Genomic DNA, 20,888 nt, shown 5'->3' with positions numbered 1-20,888 from the left:
CAAGATTACCTATTTAAAATGAGAAAATACAAAACTAAATAAATTCAGAAACAATACAGCTTTAGTGTATGTTTTCCCTGTAAAAGACATCAAAGCACCATTGCTTTGTATTACCTTTGTAAACTAGAGAGCTTCTGCTTTTACATTTGGTATGCAGTGCTCCTGAGAGGCAATCCTACAAGAAACCAAAAAACCATTGCACTCTAGTCAGAATTTTCATGGAAAAAGTACATCACAACTTACTGGTTTAATGGTTAAACTGTCACACTTTATGACAGAATTCTTACTACAAATTACTGGCTTTGGAAAGAGAGGGTTTTTTTTAAATACATAAATGTAAATGGTTCTCATGTTAACATAAAGAGGCAAATTATATTCTCTACAGTCTAATAACAAAACAGTAGAGGTGCTCTATGTTACATTATTTAAGAAACTATAAAGCACTATGATGACAGTAACAAAAAGGCATGAAAGTAGATAGGTAATCATGGAAACAGTGCCATCTATGTTGTATGATGTTTGTGTACCCTATGTTATTTCTGTAATCATTTGGTCTTGTACCCGCTATTTTCCCAATGGTCTTATAACTGCCCCTTTCCTTGTATGTTAATCCACTCCTCCTACCCTGGAGTCAATCAGCAGAAATCTGCTCAATCATTCTCCCGTCCTCTCCCTGGTGCCTTGTCCATCACTCAACTCTCCATCCCACCCATCTAGAACCTTCCTCTAAGGGCACTGAGTGATTGGCTGAGGGCCAGGGATCCCTCCTCCCTGCCTATCCCATTGAGGAGGGTATCCTTCTATCTCCCCAGTTTCCATGCCCCTAAAATCCCTCATTGGTCGTGGGGTGATCCCCTCCCTTGTCTCCTCCCTGGTTTATAAATTGTTGCGCCCTGGTCCTCGGGGCTCTCATGTGGTTGCTCTTCTAAGGTTCTCCTCATGAGCATTCAATAAACCTTGGACTTTGCTCCAGAGGAGAGTCAGCCTGTTCTCTTCCACAGCAGTCGTCCGCCTCTCATCCAGCCAGGGCTAACTGGTGAGCGCTTGGCCCTGGGACGCTTTCCACATCCCACAGGAACACAGGAGAGTGTCCCCCACCGCCAGCCGTGTCACCGCTGGCCGGGCTAACCCAAGTGCACATTGGGTGGACACGATGGTGCATCTATCTTCGTATCTAGGCTTTTTATGCCAAAGTTTCCTGGTCTACTTTTTCTTACTAATTTATAAGTACATACTAAAAAAGTGAATGATAGAAATTTTAGGCTACAACCAAAATCAGTTAAATGCACATTACAAAATATCAGACTCAAGGAAGCTCTCACAATTGTACTTGTTTCACTGCATCTCTCTGCTATGCTCTAGATCAAGTGATCAACTGCTGTATTTTCCTGCCCTTGAACGACTACTTTTCAATGAAATAACAAAGCACAGAAATACATATAACATTCTTCCTTGCAAGCATTAAAGTCTCAGTACAAGTATTTTAAAAATGAGTTTTTAAAATTACTTTCCTTTAAAGTACAGTTCTGTAATTCAAAACAGAATATTCCCCAAGAAAAACTCCCCAGAGAATCTAGGACACCATCAAATGCTACTCAAGTTGCAAATCCTTCTGCAAGAACTAAGGGCACATACAGCCTGATTTTAGCTCAAGATCTTCATATCACATTTGAGATGGCTCCTGATACTAAAAGAAAAAAAGGCTGAGTTTTGTATCATTGATGATTCCCAGGACTACCTCAGTATCCCAATCTAACCACGTATTTAATTTCAATCTCTACCAATCTTTGGTAGCTTGTGGGTATTTTCCCAACATATTACTTTCCCTTGCAGCATGTCTGAGCACTTAAGGCCTGTTATCCCCAGACACACTGGAGCATTTGACCCAGGGAATACAGATGGATGAAAACAACTGCAAAAATTTGTTTCACTGAAAGATAAGAAGAACTCAGGCAAAAGAAAGGTGCCTGGCCAGCAAGCACTCCTACTAAGTATCAAAGGCTTTTGAAACACCACAGTGGTGGTGGTGGGGCGGGTCTTTGCTGCTGAATTTTTAGGCTGATCACTTTTGACTTGTCAGCACAAGTAATAAAAAGCGAGGAACCATAATATCATTCCTTCATTCATGTGAGTGCAAAGAACCCAGCCTTCTCTGTGTAAAATAACAATTGCCATACCTTGGCAAGGGACTGATACCCATCATAATTAACTGTCTGGTCATTGCAGCAGTCTCTAATGAACCATGGGTTTGACCCCTGATTGACTAGATATAGAACAATTTCCTGCTCTCAACAGAGCTAATCACTAAGCTTTACAAAAAAAATCAGAAATACCCCTAATACATTCTAAGTAAGGCTGTCAATTACTGTGGAAAAAAAAAAGAAAAAAAAAAAAGAAAAATTAGTTATCCTATTATATATATTTCATACAAACTTAATATACGTCTAGGAGGATTCACATATTTTCTCACTCAACGAGCAGGCACCAGGTCTTAGGCAAAACCTGAATGCTAAACTGTGTCTTGGTACCACGTAGAATCTGGAATTACAATTTTCAGGGAAATTTTCTCCTCAGACAAAGACGACTCTTCAGCACTTCAGCTCTAAGGCAATCGCAGTGCGGGGTCAGATACAGGAGTAGCAAGAGCAGGTAACCTTACCAAGTGTGTTTAAACCCCACTTTGGCCTCGCACCGCCCGGGTACGCAGCAGTACGGCACTCACGATGAACCCCGAGGCAGCGCTCCGGCCCCCACCCTCCATCTCCCCAGACAGTCCAGGGCCGCGGCGAGGAGGCAGTGGCGGTCTGTGGCTCCTCGGCCCCGCAGGCCCCCGCCCCGGCCCGTCTCACCCCGGCCGGCCGCAGCGCAGGGCCGGAGCGGCCGCCGGGCCCCGCGCCCGCCATGGCGGCACCGCCGCGCTCGAACCAACCGCCGCCAGCCGCGCAGGCGCACTCGGGCCGCGGGCAGGGGGAGCCGCCAGCGCTCGGGGCGGGCACACAACGGCATCGTCATCATCCTCATCTTCATCACCAGCGCACACACCGCTCCTCTCCAGCCTCGGCACGGCGCGGCCCCGCCTCCGACCCACGGCCGAACGGCACTCTGCCAACTGGACCACGCAGCGCCGCCTCCTTAAACACCTCCAGCGACGGTGATTCCAGCACAGCCCTGGGCCGCCCACACCAATGCCCGATCAGCCTTTCTCGGAAGAAATTGCTCCTGCTGAACCTGCCCTAGCACATCGTAAGTCTGCGTCCTCTCTACTCCTATTGTCTTGTCGCCTATTGCCCGGGAGAAGAGGCCGAACCAGCTCCAGCTCCAGACTCCGAGTGCTTGTAGAAAGCAGTAAGGTCCCTGAGGACCCCTGAGCACGTATTACCACCATCCTTTAAAAATAAACAAATTCCCAACTAAAGCTAAGCTAAAAGCATGTTACCAGCACCGAGCTGTACGGTATCAGTTTAAATGAACCCATTCACCCATGCATACTCACTCTTGAGAGGCACAGTTGTACAAGGTTCAAGCACGCTGGAATACACAAGTTAGAGCCTGCAGCAAAGTCAGAGAAGTTGGCCACAGCTAATAAACACCGAGCAGAGTCAGAGGTTATACCTGAAGTCTTTCAAGTAAAATACTAATGATAAGTATATGTTTTTCATTAAGCCAAGTTTTTTAAAAATAGTGTAAGTACAAGAACAAATAGGGCATATTGCTCTAGCAAAACATTGATCAAACATTTAAAAATTATGCAGACAGAACAAACCAACATCTACCTGCTCAGCCTGCTTTCTGCACACTGGCTTACCCATTACCTTTCAAAGGCCTTCCAAGTACTGTCCAACAATTTGCATGTTCAAAAGAGCTTCATGAGAGCAAGAACCAAGTTATGCAAGTTATCTTTTTAAACAAACCAAAAGAGAAGACAAGACATTTATTTTAACAAGACTAGGATTTAATTTTTAAAATTTGACACTTAATACAAATATGTCAGGATAACACAAATACACCTGAATTATGCCAGTGCCTGAACTTTATTTACCATGCAAAAAAATCAATTGGAACACATAAAAAATTCAACTATAGCCTGTAATTTTACATTTATACATCAGAAGTGTCCATTTTAAGAAGTTGAAATAATTAGTCAATAACATCTAAGTACTGATTTATACTCTGAAAACATCGGTATACTCAAAGAAATAATTCTATATTTGCCCACAGTCTGTAATGACAATTCTTCCATTTACTAGCCCTTTAGGAGAACCAAAGGATTCGATCTTTTTCACAACATCCATTCCATCTTTCACAAACCCAAATACCACATGCTTGAAGTCCAAGTGTTCTGCTTTTTTAAGTGTTATGAAGAACTGAGAATTATTTGTATCCCTGCCCTTATTTGCCATTGACAACAATCCAGGACCAGTATGTTTCACTATGAAATTCTCATCTTCAAATGCTGTTCCATAAATTGACCGTCCACCTGTTCCATCATGGTTAGTTATATCTCCTCCCTAAAAAAAACAAACAGACATAGCATTAACTGAAAAGTCCCAAAACATAACCCAAAGTTTTATTTCCTTTCAACAGTAAAGACTTTATTTTGGAAGAACTCATTTTTAATTTCCACAAGTATCAATATCTGCTTAGATGTAGGGCTTCCCAGCTTCAGCAGGTTTATTCATGGTAAGGGAAACAGTAGTAGAAGGTGTATCCCTTGCTTATTCTGAACACAGCACTTCATCTTCCTGCTCCCCATGGTGACATTCCTCTAGGCCTGCCATTCCTACTGCTGCATCGCTTGGCCCTGGAAGCTGCCTGGACCTGCATCAACTCACTGAAGGCTTGTCCTTGCTTAGTCCCTGCAGGCACAGAATGAATCATCTGAACAAGGTTAACAAAGCAGTGACCAGTAATTCCATACAGCTTTGCCAAGTAACTGGTTGAGCAGCATGGTAAGTATGTCTTCTATCTTTCTGGAAGGCAGCAAACTTCTGGTTCCTGATAATTTGACTATACACATAAAGGTGACAGTGCAAATTGTATCTGTACAGCCTTAGCTCTCATTGGAGAGCTTCTCACTGTACCTCAAAAAGTTCAGGCAAAGCAAAGCAAACTTAAAATATACTCATTTAATGTGATAAAAGTTCACTTTATCAAGGCACACATGGTGCAGTGAACCGTTTTAAAAGAAAGTCTGCTCCTTTCTAAAATGTAGATTACCCTGAAATAAGCTTAAATCCTAAATGAGTTGATTAGAAAGGCATAAAGGTTTAACAAAATAAGCATTAAGTGCATACTTCAGACACACATAAGATAGCTAATCGAAAGACAGGCTAATATTTTATTCTGGTGACAAGCCATTCATATACTATCACAGAATGGGCAGGGACACCTAGAACTAGGACCAGACTGCTCAGAGCTCCATCCAGCCTGGCCTAAAATACTGATAGGAATAAAGCTGGGCAACTTGTTCCAGTGTCCCACCACCCTCACAGCAAACAACCTTCTCCTGACATCTAGTCTGAACCTCCTCTCTTTCAGCTAGAAGCCATTCCCACCATGTCCTGTGACTACATGGTCTTATAAAATGTTTCCCTCCATCTTTCTTGTAGGCTCCCTTCAGGCTCTGGAATGACACCATTACATCACCTATAAGCTTTCTCTTTTCCAGGCTGAACAAATTTAATTCTCTTAGCCTTTCCTCATAGGAGAAGTGCTCCATCCTTCTTCAAAGTCTTGGCTCTCCTCTGGACTCCAAGAGGCTGATGTCCTTCCCATTACTTTTGTATATTATTTTCCTGTATTACTGTATACATCTGGGCTTGTACAAAGTCATTTACCTGCCTCATCTTCGGGGATGTAGTGACATGCAGATCATTAACATAGCATGTACTGATGTTGGTTCATTTTGCCTGTTCCAAGTTACCAAAACTCAATGAACTATTGATGAGAATTTTAAGAAAGATCTGTCTGAGCTATGATCAATCTCCTAAGCCTCCAGGATTTATGAAGAATTTGCCAGTGCTACTGAATACACACAGAGGTTTAAAACCAACACTGTCTACCTACGATTACAGATGTACTGGAGGCTGATGCTCTCTGCACAAATCTTGATGTTTTAGAAAGTTGGCCACTGCATGGTAACTGGACCTAGAAGACTTGTTTTAGATTGAAACCTAACATCTATGATACTTGAAATACCAGTTTTAAAGTGCATATTATCTGAAATATGAAGTGTACTTTAGAGTCCAAGAGAAGCCTGGAAAGCAAGTGTTCTTAACAGGTGAGCAAACAGAAGTTCTTCTCTGGAGACAGAGAGAAGGATGAATGGTAGTTTTGGGAATGCCTAATTCCTTGGTGTTCCTGTTCAGCAACAGGCCCCTTGTCCCTTGTAAGAGGACTTCACCTCCCTCTATTTTTTTAATTTCAGCCTGTCATGATGGAACTAGGAAACACTGAAGCATGAGGTCACTGGTAGGCACAGGTAGAAAGCCTCTTAGGGTACCATGTGCTGCTTGTTTTATTTCTCAGCTCCTTGTAGGGAAAGGACAGAGGAGACTATCCTGCACAGTGGTTCCATGCTGCCAACAAGAACGTGCTACTTTGTATAAGTCATTTTTTGAAGTGCCATTGTTAGTCAAGATGCATCTCATTCTCTCAGTGAAGTCTTTTATGCTTACCTGACACACAAAGTCTGTGACTATTCTGTGAAAGCGGGAGTTCTTGAATCCAAATCCTTTCTCTCCTGTGCACAGGGCTCTGAAATTTTCAGCAGTTCGAGGTACAATATTTGCAAACAGCTCCATGGTTATGTGTCCTAAAGGTTCATCGTCAGCAGAAACTTCAAAATATACAACAGGGTTGGTGTCCTTTGACAGTCCTGCTGCTAAAGACAAGTGCCCCTTCTGTAGTTCTGACAAGCTTAACTGGCATTCTTCAAACATCTTCTTGAAAGAATTGGCCATTTCTTGGCTTTTAAATCTGACTGCAAATTGCTCTACTTTCACTTCACCATCTGAAAATAAATCCAAGAGGGTCTGTTTAGTTTCATCTTGTAATAATCTCCAGGGAAAAATGAAACACAGAAACTACAGACCACCTAGAAAAAACAAAGACCACCTGAAAAAACTCACCAGCATAATCTGTGGCTGTCCAAATGAAAGCATTGTTTGATGTATCAGAGGGCACCAAGTTCATTTCTTTGGTGATAACATGGTTTGCACAGACTTTAAGAACCTGGTCTCGTCTCATTAGGATTCTATAGTATTTCTTCTGTGTATGGAAGAGTATTTTGATCTCCCCAACACCACGCTCCTTCCACTGAGTAACATCTCTGTCCCATCTGTAAAGTTTTGCCCTCTCTTTGAAGAGAATTTCTTCATCTTCTTCTCCAGATTTTACCTCCACCTAAAAAACAGCACAATAGACTGAGAACCTGTGATTACCTACAAATATATTAAATACTTACAAATACTTCTGAAGATTCTGACATTTTATAATGGAAAATTATTCAGTGTGTTCTTTTCACCAACATCCAATTCATCACACCAACATGGGTAAAACATTTTCAGGATTTAAGAGACACATATTCCACTATTTGAGAGTTACAGCACTGCAATCCTCCTACATGTGGTTGCTGTGGGTGTCTGTTGGTTTTGCTTTGGGAATGGTTTGCTTCGTTGGGTTTTGGTGGGATTTTCTTAATGCATGGGGTTTTTTTTTTTTCTTTTAACAAAACTCCAAGACTTTATCAAGTGTTCTGGCAAGTTCCCCAGGTTTCAGGTTTGCTGAATTATGTGCACACTGAGAAGTCAAGATGAAGTACTGTTACAATTCCAGAAGTCATCTTTAGCACATCTTTAGCACATTATTAAAGAATTTGATATTTGCATTTGATCAGAATAAACACCAAGTATACAAAACTTTGGCCTGACAGCCTCTCCACCTCACTTTATGTATGCATTTACTGGCCTCTAATTCCCTTTAGTTAGCACTTCTCCAAAGACATACAACACTTGAGAGAACTGGAGACATATCTGACAAAATACCCCAAAAGGGAAGCAGAGAAGAAAAACATCATAGAAGTCATAATGTGACACACAGATGAGCAAAGGCTCTCCAAATTTCCAAGAAGCTGAAGGCACGTTACAAAACACAAGCTGTTCAAATTGAAGGACACCACATGCAGTTCCTTTGTACTCTATTTGCCTTGCTCAATAATTTTACTCATCTATAGTTAAATTTTATTATTTATGGAAAGGTCAGACAATATGATGATATCATCAAAAGAGTCTGAAATGGTTACTAGGCTAAAACCCAATCAAGGCATGAATAACTGTGAAGTCTCAGTAAGTTATAAGGCTACCTTCAAAGTTGAAGGTTCTCCTACTTCTTGAAAAAGCATTTATTTTCAAACTAAAAAAGCTAGTTCCCTTAGCCTTCAGGTGATGTTAACTGTATATCACTTTGCCTAGTGATTATAGAAATCTCTTGCCTAGCTTAAAAATTCTTAGTTGGCATGGCTTTTACAGAACTGAATCTACTGATACAAAGCCATAGCTGAGTTGTATAAGCCTAGTAGTTATTCAGTTCCCCTTCCTGATTGTCAGCTGTGCTATATAAATGGTTTAGCTTTTATGAGCTATGTGTACTCCCCACCAACTCTCAGTCAAATTATAAAGAAATCACTTTTGAAGATTTTAACTGAGGCACCAGACACCTCCCCAGGCCTATGATGTACTCGGATTTAAAACAACACATGCTTCAACATAATGTAAAACATACAGAACAAGGCACAGCAACATAGAAAGCAAAACCAGTTAATCAAAACATTTTACAGCTTGCTGTGATAGCAGAAATGCTTATCTTAATGTTGCTTTATATTCAAGAAGTCATCTTACCTCTGGTAAGGACACAATTGGCTCAAAGTGGATATCATCACTATGTACTACCTCATCATCACTACCATCTTCATCTTTACGGGTGGTATCTCCAAACACAGTTGCTCCTGTATTTGCCCATTTGAAGTTTTTATCTACAATTAAGAGAGTTACATTTTAAACTTTGTGTAGTTTTTTTTTTCCTTCCTGACAAAAACTTGCAAAAAATTGTTGTTTCTAATGATCAGCAGAAATTTTGTGCACAAAAGGTATATTATATGAAGCAAAAGTCCAGCTGAGGTTTGTCCAGAGACTAGCTGAGAACTCACCTTTCGAGCCAAAAGCAAAGTCTTCAGAACTTTTGGATGCCAGATCTGCAAATGACAGGCCTGCAGTATTGCCAAAACCAAATGAGATGATTCTGTTTTCTATCAAATAAAAAGGAGAAAGTCAAAGATTTTTCTCTACTTTCTTAAAGAAAATGCATTTATGTAGTCACAAGAATAAAAGAGAGAACTGTCTACAGCGTTGTTTCCTCCCAATAAATTTAAAGTTTGAATGACACTTGTCATAATGACCATATATTATGGTTTGAAAAAAGGGCTCAAGACTCTTGAGTTTCAGCATACTACTTATATGCAGATCCACAGAGCTCATGTGGTATTTAACAGCAAACTAATGAAAGTACATCGTATTTAAATTACACAATAGACACTAGCACTGTTTTGTTGTAGCAAAATTCAACTCAAAATTTGATATATGCACATTTTTACCAGACTGGTACCTGTGTTTCTAATTACAATATTGGTACTACTACTCCCCACAACAGCAACTATGCTAGGTAAACTGATCCATAGAAAAGCATAGTTTCCTACAAAAAAACCTCAGAGTATATGCCTGACCTTACCTTGTGCTGACTCTGAACCATCTGAATCACTCTTTTTAGTTGACAAATCTACAGGTTTGTCTTCAGCTCGTGATGAGGTCTGTGATACTTGCACAGTTTCTGTGGCAGAATGTGATTCTTCACTGCTGGAACCCGATTTGACACATACTGTCTCTTCATCTTTTGATGGAGCAGGTATTTCTTCCTTACTGGTACACACTATGTCACTTGAGCTTACAACTTCATTCACCTGCAATTATCAAAAAAGTAATGTAATAGGTAAGTAAGTTAGAAGACCTTAGAATGCAAACCTCCTCCCCAGGAGTCTAAGAACAGTCCTTATAAAAAAAATAAACAACACCAAGAAAAGTTGCTGTAAGCTTTCTGAAGTTTTTCATTACAGTTAACACATAAGGATGTTAACTTGACAAGAGGCTGAAGTATCTTTGAAGCAGTCTGTTTTCAAAAAAATACTATTATTTCCCAAAATCAAATCTCCTGTGTTGGCAAACACTTGAGGCACAGCTACAAAAACACTAAAATAATTTTTCTGCACTGGATGTTTTAGTTCTAAAGCTGTACTGTCTTACACACATATAAAGTAATTGTACAAGTCTAATAACAAGAAGTTAATGAAAGATTTAGCTCTTACTTTCATTTCTTGAATTTTAGCTTCTGACTTTAAGTCTTCTAGACTGTTGCCTTCAGTATCAGTACTGATACCACAAACAGATGTAGAAGGAACCTGCAGAGCTTTTGTTTCATCTTTTTCCTCAGAAGCTGGTTTCTTTTCCAAAGTAGCAGCACATTCTCTTTCAGTGTTGAATTCACTTTTTTTTGCAAGGCCTGCTGTAAAGAATTAATGAAAAATAGCTGTGAAGGCAGCTACAAACTGAAATAATTTTTAGCCCTGACATTTTAAGTTAACCTCATAATAGCAAGATCAACTTGAAGACAGACTTCTTGAGTTTCACAGACAGCATTACTGTTTAAGTAGTAGAAGTGAAGACTAACCTAACCTGGGGTGACTAGAATTGAAAATACATCATCTGTGTTTTTTTACTGCTATCAGGGAATTTCCATCAATTATGAAGAATTTCATCATGCAGCTGCCACTACTACTAACTTCCTTCAGTATCTCCTCATATTTCAGCACATATCTCAAAAAAACCCCAAACTTTACTTCTAGGAGTACCTAACCAGACTTCAAGTTATGCAACACTGAAGTCTGAGACACAGTCAGACACACATAAACAGGTTGCCTACACCTGTCTTTTTAGTATAGACACCAAATAGCATTTTTTCAGATTGAACAACATTATTAACTCACAAGCCTCAATTGAATAACTGCAGAAGTAGCAAGTATTCAAAGACTTAAGACAACTTTCTCTTGAGCATTATCATGCCAAGGTGATTTTTTCATATTCAGAAGTACCTCAAGATAGGAAGAGATTTTGATGTTCTTGTTTAGAGATCACCTGGAATGTACATTTCTCTTGCAGGTACCCCTTTACTGCTAACTAGCAATTTAGCATGATGCTGTTGAGGCAGGACAGGAGGCAGGAAAGTTTCACCTTCTGAGAAGGCTGAAAAAGTGAAACTCCAATTTATTTCAAAATGCATCACTCTTTATACAGAGCTTCGTCCAGGCCAAATCCATTGGTCCTGAAGTAAAAACAACCCAAACGATTGGTGCAGAGTGCTTGATGCACAGTGATAGAACTTAACTATAAACAATGTGAACAACAAGGAGATAAAACCTCTTATTTACATTCTTTTCCAACAGATTCCCAGGCTTCTGCCTGGTTAGAAACTTTCAGTTTCTCTCTTTGACTGAATATGAGACCTACATTAGCATACTGAGCTTAACTCTGTACATTGAGATGCAGGTTTTCTACACCCAGAATCTCTACTTCTAAAAACCATCCCGGGAAACATAAAACTAACCTCTGCCCATGTGTCCTTCAGATTCAGAGTTTATGTTTCAGTACATGAAGCACAATAATTAAAACTTCTTAAGACATACCTTTTACTGGACCTTGCCCTTTCTTTTTCTCTTTTGAATCACTAGGATAGAGTATTCCATTAAGTTTTTTAACAGCTGTTTCATAGTCTTCATCTTAAACAAAAAGAAAAAAGAGTAAGTCCTCAGGCACACTCTAGGTCAAAGAAGTCTGCTAAGCCTTTCAACTCACAAGGCTAGCAGGCATATGTAATTTTTGCTTATATTTTAAGAGTTACACAAGTCAACAAGTAAGCTGTAACTTCTTGATTTGCTTACATGTGCTCCAGAGTGCTGTTAACACTTTCCCAGCCTAGATTGCTACAGATACATGCCACAGGTTTTGTTTTTAGGAAACATATTTCTTACTGAGTGATTTTATTAAGATGACCACTAAACAGATTTAGGAAAGGAGACTGAAGATTTTTTCAGAAAAACTTGCTAGCTCAGGTGCTTGTGGAAGGGGGCTTGTATTCTCCCATTTTCTGTTGAATACATCAGAATTTCCATTTAAAGTATTAGCCGCTGAATAAATCAATCTTAATTACATTCAGTAAGGTTTGACAAAGTAAGCTTACTAATAGTATTAGGAATTGGCTTTAGAAGAAAAATAACTTATTAGTATAGCACTTCGGGAATCTTAAGATTCTTTTTAATAAAAAATACATTATATTTGTCTCAAAATATTTACTAAAATAGGTCTCTTGCTTAAATGCCTCTTATCTAACCAAATACCATGGTAATGATGTCAACACCCATAATACACCAAACAAATGCCCTTAAGTCACTCCTGGGCCTCCACCATATTATTCTGTTTTGAATACTTGAGTGTACATCTTTGGCCAAAAGGACACTGACAGGATTACTTCCCAATGGCCCACAAAAAAATATTTCAGTGTCTAATGGTTCTAACAGTGCTAACTGAGTATCTCAGGTTGGAAGGGACCCATAAAGATCACCAACTGCAGGGCTACCTAAAACCAAGGCATGTGCATTACCCACACGTTGCTTGGCCTCTGAGGGGTGTGTTGCTCTAACTGCTGTCCTGGGGAGCTTGTTCCAGGGCCTGACCACCCTCTTTTCCTAATCTGAACCTCCCTGACCGTTTTACTCCATTTCCTTGTGTCCTATAGTTGAGCAGAAGAAAGACGAGATCAGCACCTCCTCCTCTGCTGATACTCTTGAGGAAGTTTTGGACTGTGATGCCATCACCCCATAGCCTTGCCTTGTCCCAGCTGAACAAACCAAGTGTCCTCAGCCACTCCCCGAGTCTGCCACCCAAGGCTGTTCACCTTGCTCACCCTCCAACAGTTTGATATACTTATTACACAGAGGGACCCAAAACTGCACACAATGCTCAAGGTGGGGCTGCACCAGTGCAATGTATTACATCCTTTCCCCACAAAAAGGCAGTACAAACATAAATTTTGGCATTCCTTACCATCATCCTCATCACTCACGTATCCAGGCTTATTCTTGTAACAGAAGAATGTTGAAGGGAGTTTGAGGAAGTCAGCAAGAGCTCTCTGTTCAGGAGTAGGTGTCAACTCATAAACTATTACAACCTCATCAGATGGAACATCATCCTCTGACACTGTGGTCTTCTCAGCTTTTTAACAGAAATTGAACAAACCATTAAAACAGAATAATTTCAAAACAGGAAATAATATTAACCCCACATTATTAAGGAACCAAATTAATTCTAAGGGCCTACATATTTTCCATACTGTTGATAGACAGGAAACAAAAATCAAACTTACAGATGCAAGGACAGAACAGCAAAACTTACACACTGTTTTATCGCTTTTGGAATTCAAGCATTAAAACAAAACATGGCTGCAGCTTTATATTATTAAAAGGATTGTTTAATTAAGCCCTCATGTCAAATAAGAGACAGCTACAGAGAAGAGTGACAAAGGTGACAGAGGTAAACAAGCAAACTTCAGGCCTGAAAAAGTGAAGCTGTGGACAACAACCTGTCCAAGCAACTGAACAGAACTAATTTCAGATTACTTATGAGATAGCTGAGCTTTTTATTAGCTAATAATAAATTTACAACAATAGCTGTTGCTGAAACTTTGATTGTTACAAAAGTAATTCTTAGTTCCAATATCAAACAACAAAAAACATTGCTTTCAGCCTATTTAACTAGCTTTTGCAGCACGGAAATATCACCATCAGTTGTATTATTTAGTTTTTTGTCTTGCCTTCAACATAAGTTATTCCTTCCACTAGTACTGAGAACAGTGCACACTCAGTGCAAAGGTTAAAGGTCAAAGTAAAGTCTAGAGCAAATTGCACATAAAATATATGGTTGCAAGACAGCTTTGAAAACAAGTATTTGAGTTTATTATGACAGAATGGAATTAAAGAGGTTAGATAGAGCAATTTAAACATCAGGTATGGTTTGGTTGGGGTTCTGCTTGTTTGGGTTTAGTGTTGTTTTGAAAAGGTGAATTTGGGGATAAAGGGCTAAGAAATCTGTGAATTATTTTTAAGAATTACCTCATAAGCACATCAATAGCCACAACAGCTGTCTCTAAGAACAGAATGACTGATTTAGTACCTCAGCCTATTTGTTAACAGCCTATTATCTGTTCTCCAGATTTAATTTAGTCAGTATATGAAAGGTGGTCTCAAAAGCTTGCTGTGCTTTTCATTAAAAAAATAATTTTGTAAGTCTGTGGCACAGTGTAACCAGAGGAAACCTAAATATCCAGCTAGAAACAAAAGTTGTACCTAGTTCCTGAAAAGCACTGACTTTTCTGGTCATACAATTTAACTTATCATTGCAAGAGGAGAAAAGGACATAGGAGACAGGTTTTCAGACATGTCTTTTGATCCTCTGAGACAACTATAACACTAAAATAAGTCTAATTATTAAAAGCAGTTTTCATTACTTTTTACTTAATTAATCTAGTACATTAAGAGCAGCATAGCATAAAGTTAACAGCAAAATCCCAAGTAATGACTGAAACTTACGTATTTTTTCAAAGTTTTACTACCTCTTCAGTCTTTGCCCCACCTTTGTTTACAATCTGATAATTTCAGGCATTTATACACCAGAGCTATAAAGTAACTCAAACCCACCACTGGCACACTCTTGTAGACTAATTCTTTTTGCCCAGATTTTTAGATCTCAGTAAGTTCTCTGAGCCTGCAGAAGGTACGTGTAGGATAAAATTCCTGAACAGCAAATTTCTAAGTTCATATAATGACTTTAAGACATACATGTTTTCATACATCATCTCAGAATCTCATCCAAAAAACCTCAATCACTGTAGCTGATTTAAGGATTAGAAGGACATCTAGTACTGTGTTGTGAAGATATGCAGATATCCTGCATATTGCTATGTGTTTTATTCTTTCTGGTTAGTTAAGCAAGTGTCTTAACTGGACTAAGTTTGCATCAAGTTCGCCTGAGGTTTAAATGTGGAGCATTTAGTCCTACAACAAGAAGCAGCTTTCCTAAGGATCAGAAAATTTTCAAAAATTTATCTTTGAATATAATAAAATACTTCTTTCAAGTCAGGTAGATGGTTAAAGTATGTGCTTTCCTTAATTTGAGCACTAGAAATCTAGCTAGAAGCTGTGGAAACAAATACACTGTTCCAGTGTTTTACCACACTCATTGCTCATCAGGTTTGACAGCATTTAAAAAGAGTTATTTATCATGGAGTCTCTTTCAGTACCCTTTGGGCAAAATAGCTGAATAAGAGAAATACATTTAAGGCCACTTCAGATTAGTCATTAAGTAAAGTTCTCAGTGAAACTAATCTATCAAACACGGGGATAATATTCTAGTGCTCCAAACATCTAGTCAAAATGATAAAAGACTTCATCAACAAAGATTACTGTTGCAAACACCTTAAATATATCTTTACAGCCATGAAACAAAAAGCCACACATACATACAATATATTCTGAAAAGACCTGGTTTTAGGATAATAGAACTTATTAACAATCATGTAGGTTTTTTCACCCAGAGTAGAATATAGAAGAAACAAAATTCAGGACAGTATCATGCACAACAGTTCTTTTCAAAGCTGTGCTATATTTTCACTTTTGTTTGAATGGACATTAAATCTCTCTAGCTAGTCACAATACTGATATTTTCCCTCATCTATTGATCAGTGAATATAAGAGGAAAGCACAAGTTTAAACCCCAAAGCATGTAACAGGTAGAGAAGCCTGCAACTGACATGACTCCAACTTGTAAAGCACTGGTGTGGTTTAAGTCCAGCTGTCAATTAAGTGCCACAGAGCTGCTGGCTCACATCATGTAACCTGGTAGAATGGGGAGCAGAATCACATGTAGAATTTGTAGGCAGAGATAAGAACAGTTTAGAAACTGAAACAGAAGTGACATAAATAATAATATTAAAATGAAAAAGTAAATCTCAAGGATAAACAAGTGAGCACAGTACAGCTGCTCACCACCTGCTGACCAACGCCAGACTCCATTCCCACACTCCTACTGCTCCCTCTTCCAGATAACTCCACTAGTTTATCAACTGGGCAGGATGTTCTATGGTGTGGAATCCTTTTGGCCACTTCGAGCAAAGCTCCATCCCAGCTTTTATTTGTGTACCTCCTCAATGGCATGAGACAAAAAAAAGTAAATCCTTGACTTAGGGTAAGCACTGCTTAGCAGCAACCAGCACATCAGTATGTAATCAGCATTGAATCCACTGAATCCAAAACCCAGCACTCTGCCAGTTACTGAGAAAAACTTAACCCAGCCAAAACTAGAATAAGAACTTACAAGAAGTTTATGACTTGACCTGAGAAAAACATAAATGTGTGGAGGGTCAGAACTACTGAAGTTAAATTTCTTTTGAATGCTGTTCTAGCACAACTCAAAAGCCACTTCCCAAAAGAAGTTTCCCCTAAGAAAAATTCGTATCATATTTATATTGATTTGAAAACCTAATTTAGGAAGGACTTATCAAAATCCTTTACTATTAAGTCAGAGTTCGAAGACCAAAAAGTTACACTGAAGACAATTATAAACTGTAAACAACTCACTAAAAAGATAATCATAACCTATTATCAGGAAAGTAGAAGTGAAGAACAGTCTTAAGTACCAAAAAGGCTTATTTTGTTTGTTTCTTTAAATACATCCCCCCTGCCACATGCCTCCAATATAAAACCACAATCAATTTGAGGTAGAAAAAGTTCTTGCATGTGTGCATTGGCACAGAATTATTAATCAATCCACATTACAGACACTGTATTATGAAAATAGAACTGAATTGTTCATAAACTCCATCCACAGGGATGCCTGAAGACACAAAGGAAGTGACTTCAGGTTTTGTATACAGAACAGGAATTCAGTGTTCAAGTAAGAACAGCTTATCAAATGACATTTTGTCACTTTGAAACAATGTAAGACAATACTTGAAGACTGTCTTATGCAGACTAAAAGTTTGTTATTTAAAATTAAAATACTTTTAAAACTGTGTAAGTTGAGCATGCTTACGTCAAGCATACTTGCAAGCAGCACTGGTAGTAACATATGATCAAATTATAAGCTATATCAGTTTTGTTTACAGGGTCTGAAAGCAAACAAATTGGTTACAAGTTGGCAGAAGTTTTCTAGCCAGCAAAGGTGGACTTCAGATTATACATGAAGGTGGCTCTCACTTCTGTGCACTCTTTCGTAAAAACACAGCCGTTAAGTGACAATTGGGGAACTGAAGGGAACATTTCCACAATTCAAGGTCTTTACTGGATAAGCTGTCTCAAGATCTTCAGACTATTTCATTGACATAGAGTAAACCACATCAGGCACCACAAGACATTCTCTGAAAATAAAAATGTAATTTCTTTAGAAAAATGGAATTTAAGAGATCCAGTGTGCACGCATAGTAAAACTGGGATGGAAGAAGTGCAGGGCACATATCCTCAAAAAATAAGGCAAACACAAGCCAAAAGCTTGAACAGGGCCATCCATTGTGCTGGCTCATGTAAACATACTAAGGGCTAGAGACATTCTTTAACAGGACAAATATAGTAGTCAGACACACAATTTCAAGTACTCTCCTTCAGCATGCATGTTAATTATAAGGATTACTGAGCCAGCTGCCTTGACCCGGCTGGATTATTGCCCATGCCTGCTAGAGTGCTTTTATCACGCATTCAGTGCAGTATTTAAATACCTTTACTATCAGGTTGCATGGAGGATGTGCTTGTCCAAAAGGCCATGGGATTAGATTTAAAGAGGCTAAAATTAAATCCTAAAAAAATAAATTATTGGTGTATAAGTGTTTACCTGGAATTTTAAAAGGATAGAACAGACTTACCTATGTTCTGCAAGTATTCCATAGTCATATTTCACAGCAGGAAATTTCATCTGTTAATTCTACAGAAGCTTATCCAACCCATGTAAATGGACTACAGCTATTATCTTCTGCATGTCACTTTACTACACTTAAGGTAATAAAGGGACAGGACATTTTTATAATTCTGAGACATCCCATCCTTCTCACAAAGACACTTCAGCACATTACAGTGCTCCTGTCACAGCCACAGCTTCTGCCTGTGCATCTTTTTCAGACTCTAACATAAACCATACAACTGAGTATGCCATCACAATCTCTTTCCAGGCTGACACATGATGTTAAGCTACACAACCAAAATTGCAGAAGTCAGTATCTAACACTTGAAACAAAGGTATAAATGAGTTCCACAATACCCATCTACTTAATTATGGGGATAATGCAAATTTTAGCTGTAGCATACATCTGCTGTTCACACACTTGGCCACTCAGTGCAAGGGCCCAGGTACATACAACATCAACTACCTATTTAAGCCCCAAAAGCGAATCCACAAATTCTTTGAGCATTTAAACCCAAGATCCAGATGCAGCACTTCAGAGTTTAAGCTCTTGACCTGAAAATTCGGTTCTCAGTAAGCAAATGTCCATTCTGCATCATACATTTTCATTTTTATTTGAAAATAATATGACTTAAAATGATGACTTAAAATGATGACTTAAAATGATGACTTAAAATGATGACTTAAAATGATGACTTAAAATGATGACTTAAAATGATGACTTAAAATTCCCTTTAGCTGATCCTCTGGAGAACATGTAGATACCTGCATCAAAACTGAAAGAAACTATCTATTCTCAAGAGAATAAAAAATAATGAATAGCACAGAGCTGACTACTTAGTAAGTTGCATATTAAATTACTAGTAAAACTCATACTCACCTTTTTCCAGAATTCTAAATGAGAAGTTAGACGGTCCATCTTGTGTTGAAGCTGGAAAGTTGTCTACCTTGCTGTCTACAGGCTTTTGAGTAGCATTTGTTATTTTTGGTGGTTCAGAGACTTCCATCTCTTTCTGTGCTGTGTTCTGAGATGCTGGAATATGGCCTTCATTCTTTCTTGGGGGATTAAAACTGAAGCCAAAGAGAGAACCAGTGGCTGAAGTATTTCCAAATGTGAATGTCTTTGACTTTTCATTACTGAAAATGCTCTTGACAGATTCAGAGCCAAATACAAACTTTGGAGGAGAAACCACTGTTTTTGTTGGTGTTTCAGAAGTATTTGACACCTCTGCAGCCTCTATAGTTGTGTCAGAAGTATCCTCACCATGGCTGATGTCAGTTCTTTCTCTGGTTGTTTCTTCTAACACAGCTACAGCATTTTTGCCACATGGAGATTCCTTTGGTGTATTGGCACGAGAACAAAGAGGTGTTATCAGCGTCTCTCTCTCTTGGGCATGCTTTGCTTCATCAAAAATTTGCTTAAATGAGTCTGCAACATCTTGCAGCTTAAATCGCACAGCCAGAAGTTCTACTTTTCTTTCCCCATCTGCAAAGTCACATGCAGTCCATACCCAGGCTCTATCAGATCCTTTCATTTGTTGCATATTCATGTCTGGTGTTATCCTGTGATTGGCACAGAGTTTTAGTACCTGATCCCTTCTCATTACTATACGAACTTGTTTGTTGTCATAGTTCTGCAATATCTTGATATCTCCAATCCCTCTCTCTTTCCATTGATTTGCATCTTTATCATATCTGTAGAGTTTGGCTCTATGACTGAAGATAACTTGCTCATTTTCCTCACCACTGGTCACTTCCACAAGATCAGGCAGAGGTACCACAGGTTCAAAGTACTGTCCATCTCTTTCCTCTTCTTGAGTAACATCAGAATCTTCATCTGTGCCGACTGATGTTCTACTCTGATTCTGTTTGGCAGGAGATTTGGATGGGCTCAAAGCAGATTTAAAGCTGAAACTAAAACCAGTGGTAGACTCTCCAAATCTAAACAGATTTTTCCTTACAGGGCTACTTGCAAGAGGCGATGCATATACAGAACTACTTACACTATCATCTAAAGCTTCTTCACGCAAGTCATAGTTATCCCACTCCAGAGTAGGGCCTGTACTTTCAGCATGTGGCTTTATAACCAAATCAGAAGTACTGCTGGTACAAACAGGGTTTACACTTTCCTCTTCTGGCAGTTTAGTTTTGTCATCTGTCAGAAAAGTTTTGAGATCTTTTAAGCCACACTTCATTTCTTCTGCTCTCTGTATAAGCTGAGCTGTCCTACCTGTATCAACAAGTTTATGGGGTGTCTGCAGAGGTATATCAAGGAGTAGCCTCTGACATTCTTCAAACTTCTGTTTGAACTCCTCAGCCTGCTCTGGTGTCTTGAATTTTGCTGCCAGCTGTTCCAGCTTTGCATCACCATCAGAAAAGTCATTGGCCATCCACATCCATGCTTTGTCTGAGCCAGACAGCTGTTTCAAGTTCATTGTTGTCGTTATCCAGTGATTCGCACAGACCTTCAGTACCTGCTCACGCCGCATCAGTATTCTTACTTTGCCATTAACTTCATTTTTAAGAATCTTCAGATTGCCCACCCCACGTTCTTTCCACTGGCTTGTTTCTGGATCAAACCTGAACAGCTTTACTCTCTGGGAGTATAACACTTTCTCATCTTCCTCTCCTGTAAACGGTTCTACTTTTTCAGGCATCTGAACTATAGGTTCAAAATGGATATCATCACTGTCCTCTGTCTTATACACATCATCATCCTTCTCACTAAGGTCAGCAGATGTGTTTGCCTTCTGATCCGTTTTAGAATTCTGTGAAGAAAACAGC

General features: G+C 39.1%; 1 protein-coding gene across 2 annotated transcripts; it reads right to left on the bottom strand.

The window, feature by feature from the left end:
- Positions 1-3,930: 3,930 nt before the first annotated feature.
- Positions 3,931-20,877, bottom strand: LOC144245947 (E3 SUMO-protein ligase RanBP2-like). Of its 2 annotated transcripts, XM_077781560.1 has the most exons (11): positions 18,985-19,091; positions 17,926-18,003; positions 13,206-13,373; positions 11,789-11,881; positions 10,415-10,611; positions 9,784-10,012; positions 9,206-9,304; positions 8,898-9,031; positions 7,131-7,404; positions 6,678-7,012; positions 3,931-4,508 (listed from the first exon to the last, which is right to left on the bottom strand). In XM_077781560.1, exons 2-11 carry the CDS (start codon positions 17,969-17,971, stop codon positions 4,203-4,205), a joined length of 1,881 nt encoding a protein of 626 aa, XP_077637686.1. In that variant the 5' UTR covers positions 17,972-18,003; positions 18,985-19,091; the 3' UTR covers positions 3,931-4,202. The 2 variants fall into 2 exon arrangements, with proteins under 2 accessions (XP_077637686.1, XP_077637685.1); XM_077781559.1 differs by lacking the exon at positions 17,926-18,003 and having other exon boundaries at positions 18,985-20,877.
- Positions 20,878-20,888: the final 11 nt, after the last annotated feature.

This window comes from Lonchura striata, chromosome 2 (genome assembly GCF_046129695.1).
Source record: "Lonchura striata isolate bLonStr1 chromosome 2, bLonStr1.mat, whole genome shotgun sequence".
NCBI lineage: Eukaryota > Metazoa > Chordata > Aves > Passeriformes > Estrildidae > Lonchura > Lonchura striata.
This window is presented reverse-complemented; position numbering and strand designations above follow the sequence as displayed.

Excerpts from the sequence above, each read along its gene's own strand:
- LOC144245947 (XM_077781559.1), bottom strand. The coding sequence starts at position 20,761 with ATGCCTGAAAAAGTAGAACCGTTTACAGGAGAGGAAGATGAGAAAGTG. Across the intron at positions 10,013-10,414 it reads CTAAAATTCAAGAAATGAAA|GTGAATGAAGTTGTAAGCTC; the intron begins GTAAGAGCTAAA and ends TGATAATTGCAG. Across the intron at positions 9,305-9,783 it reads TGGTTCAGAGTCAGCACAAG|AAAACAGAATCATCTCATTT; the intron begins GTAAGGTCAGGC and ends TTTATTTGATAG.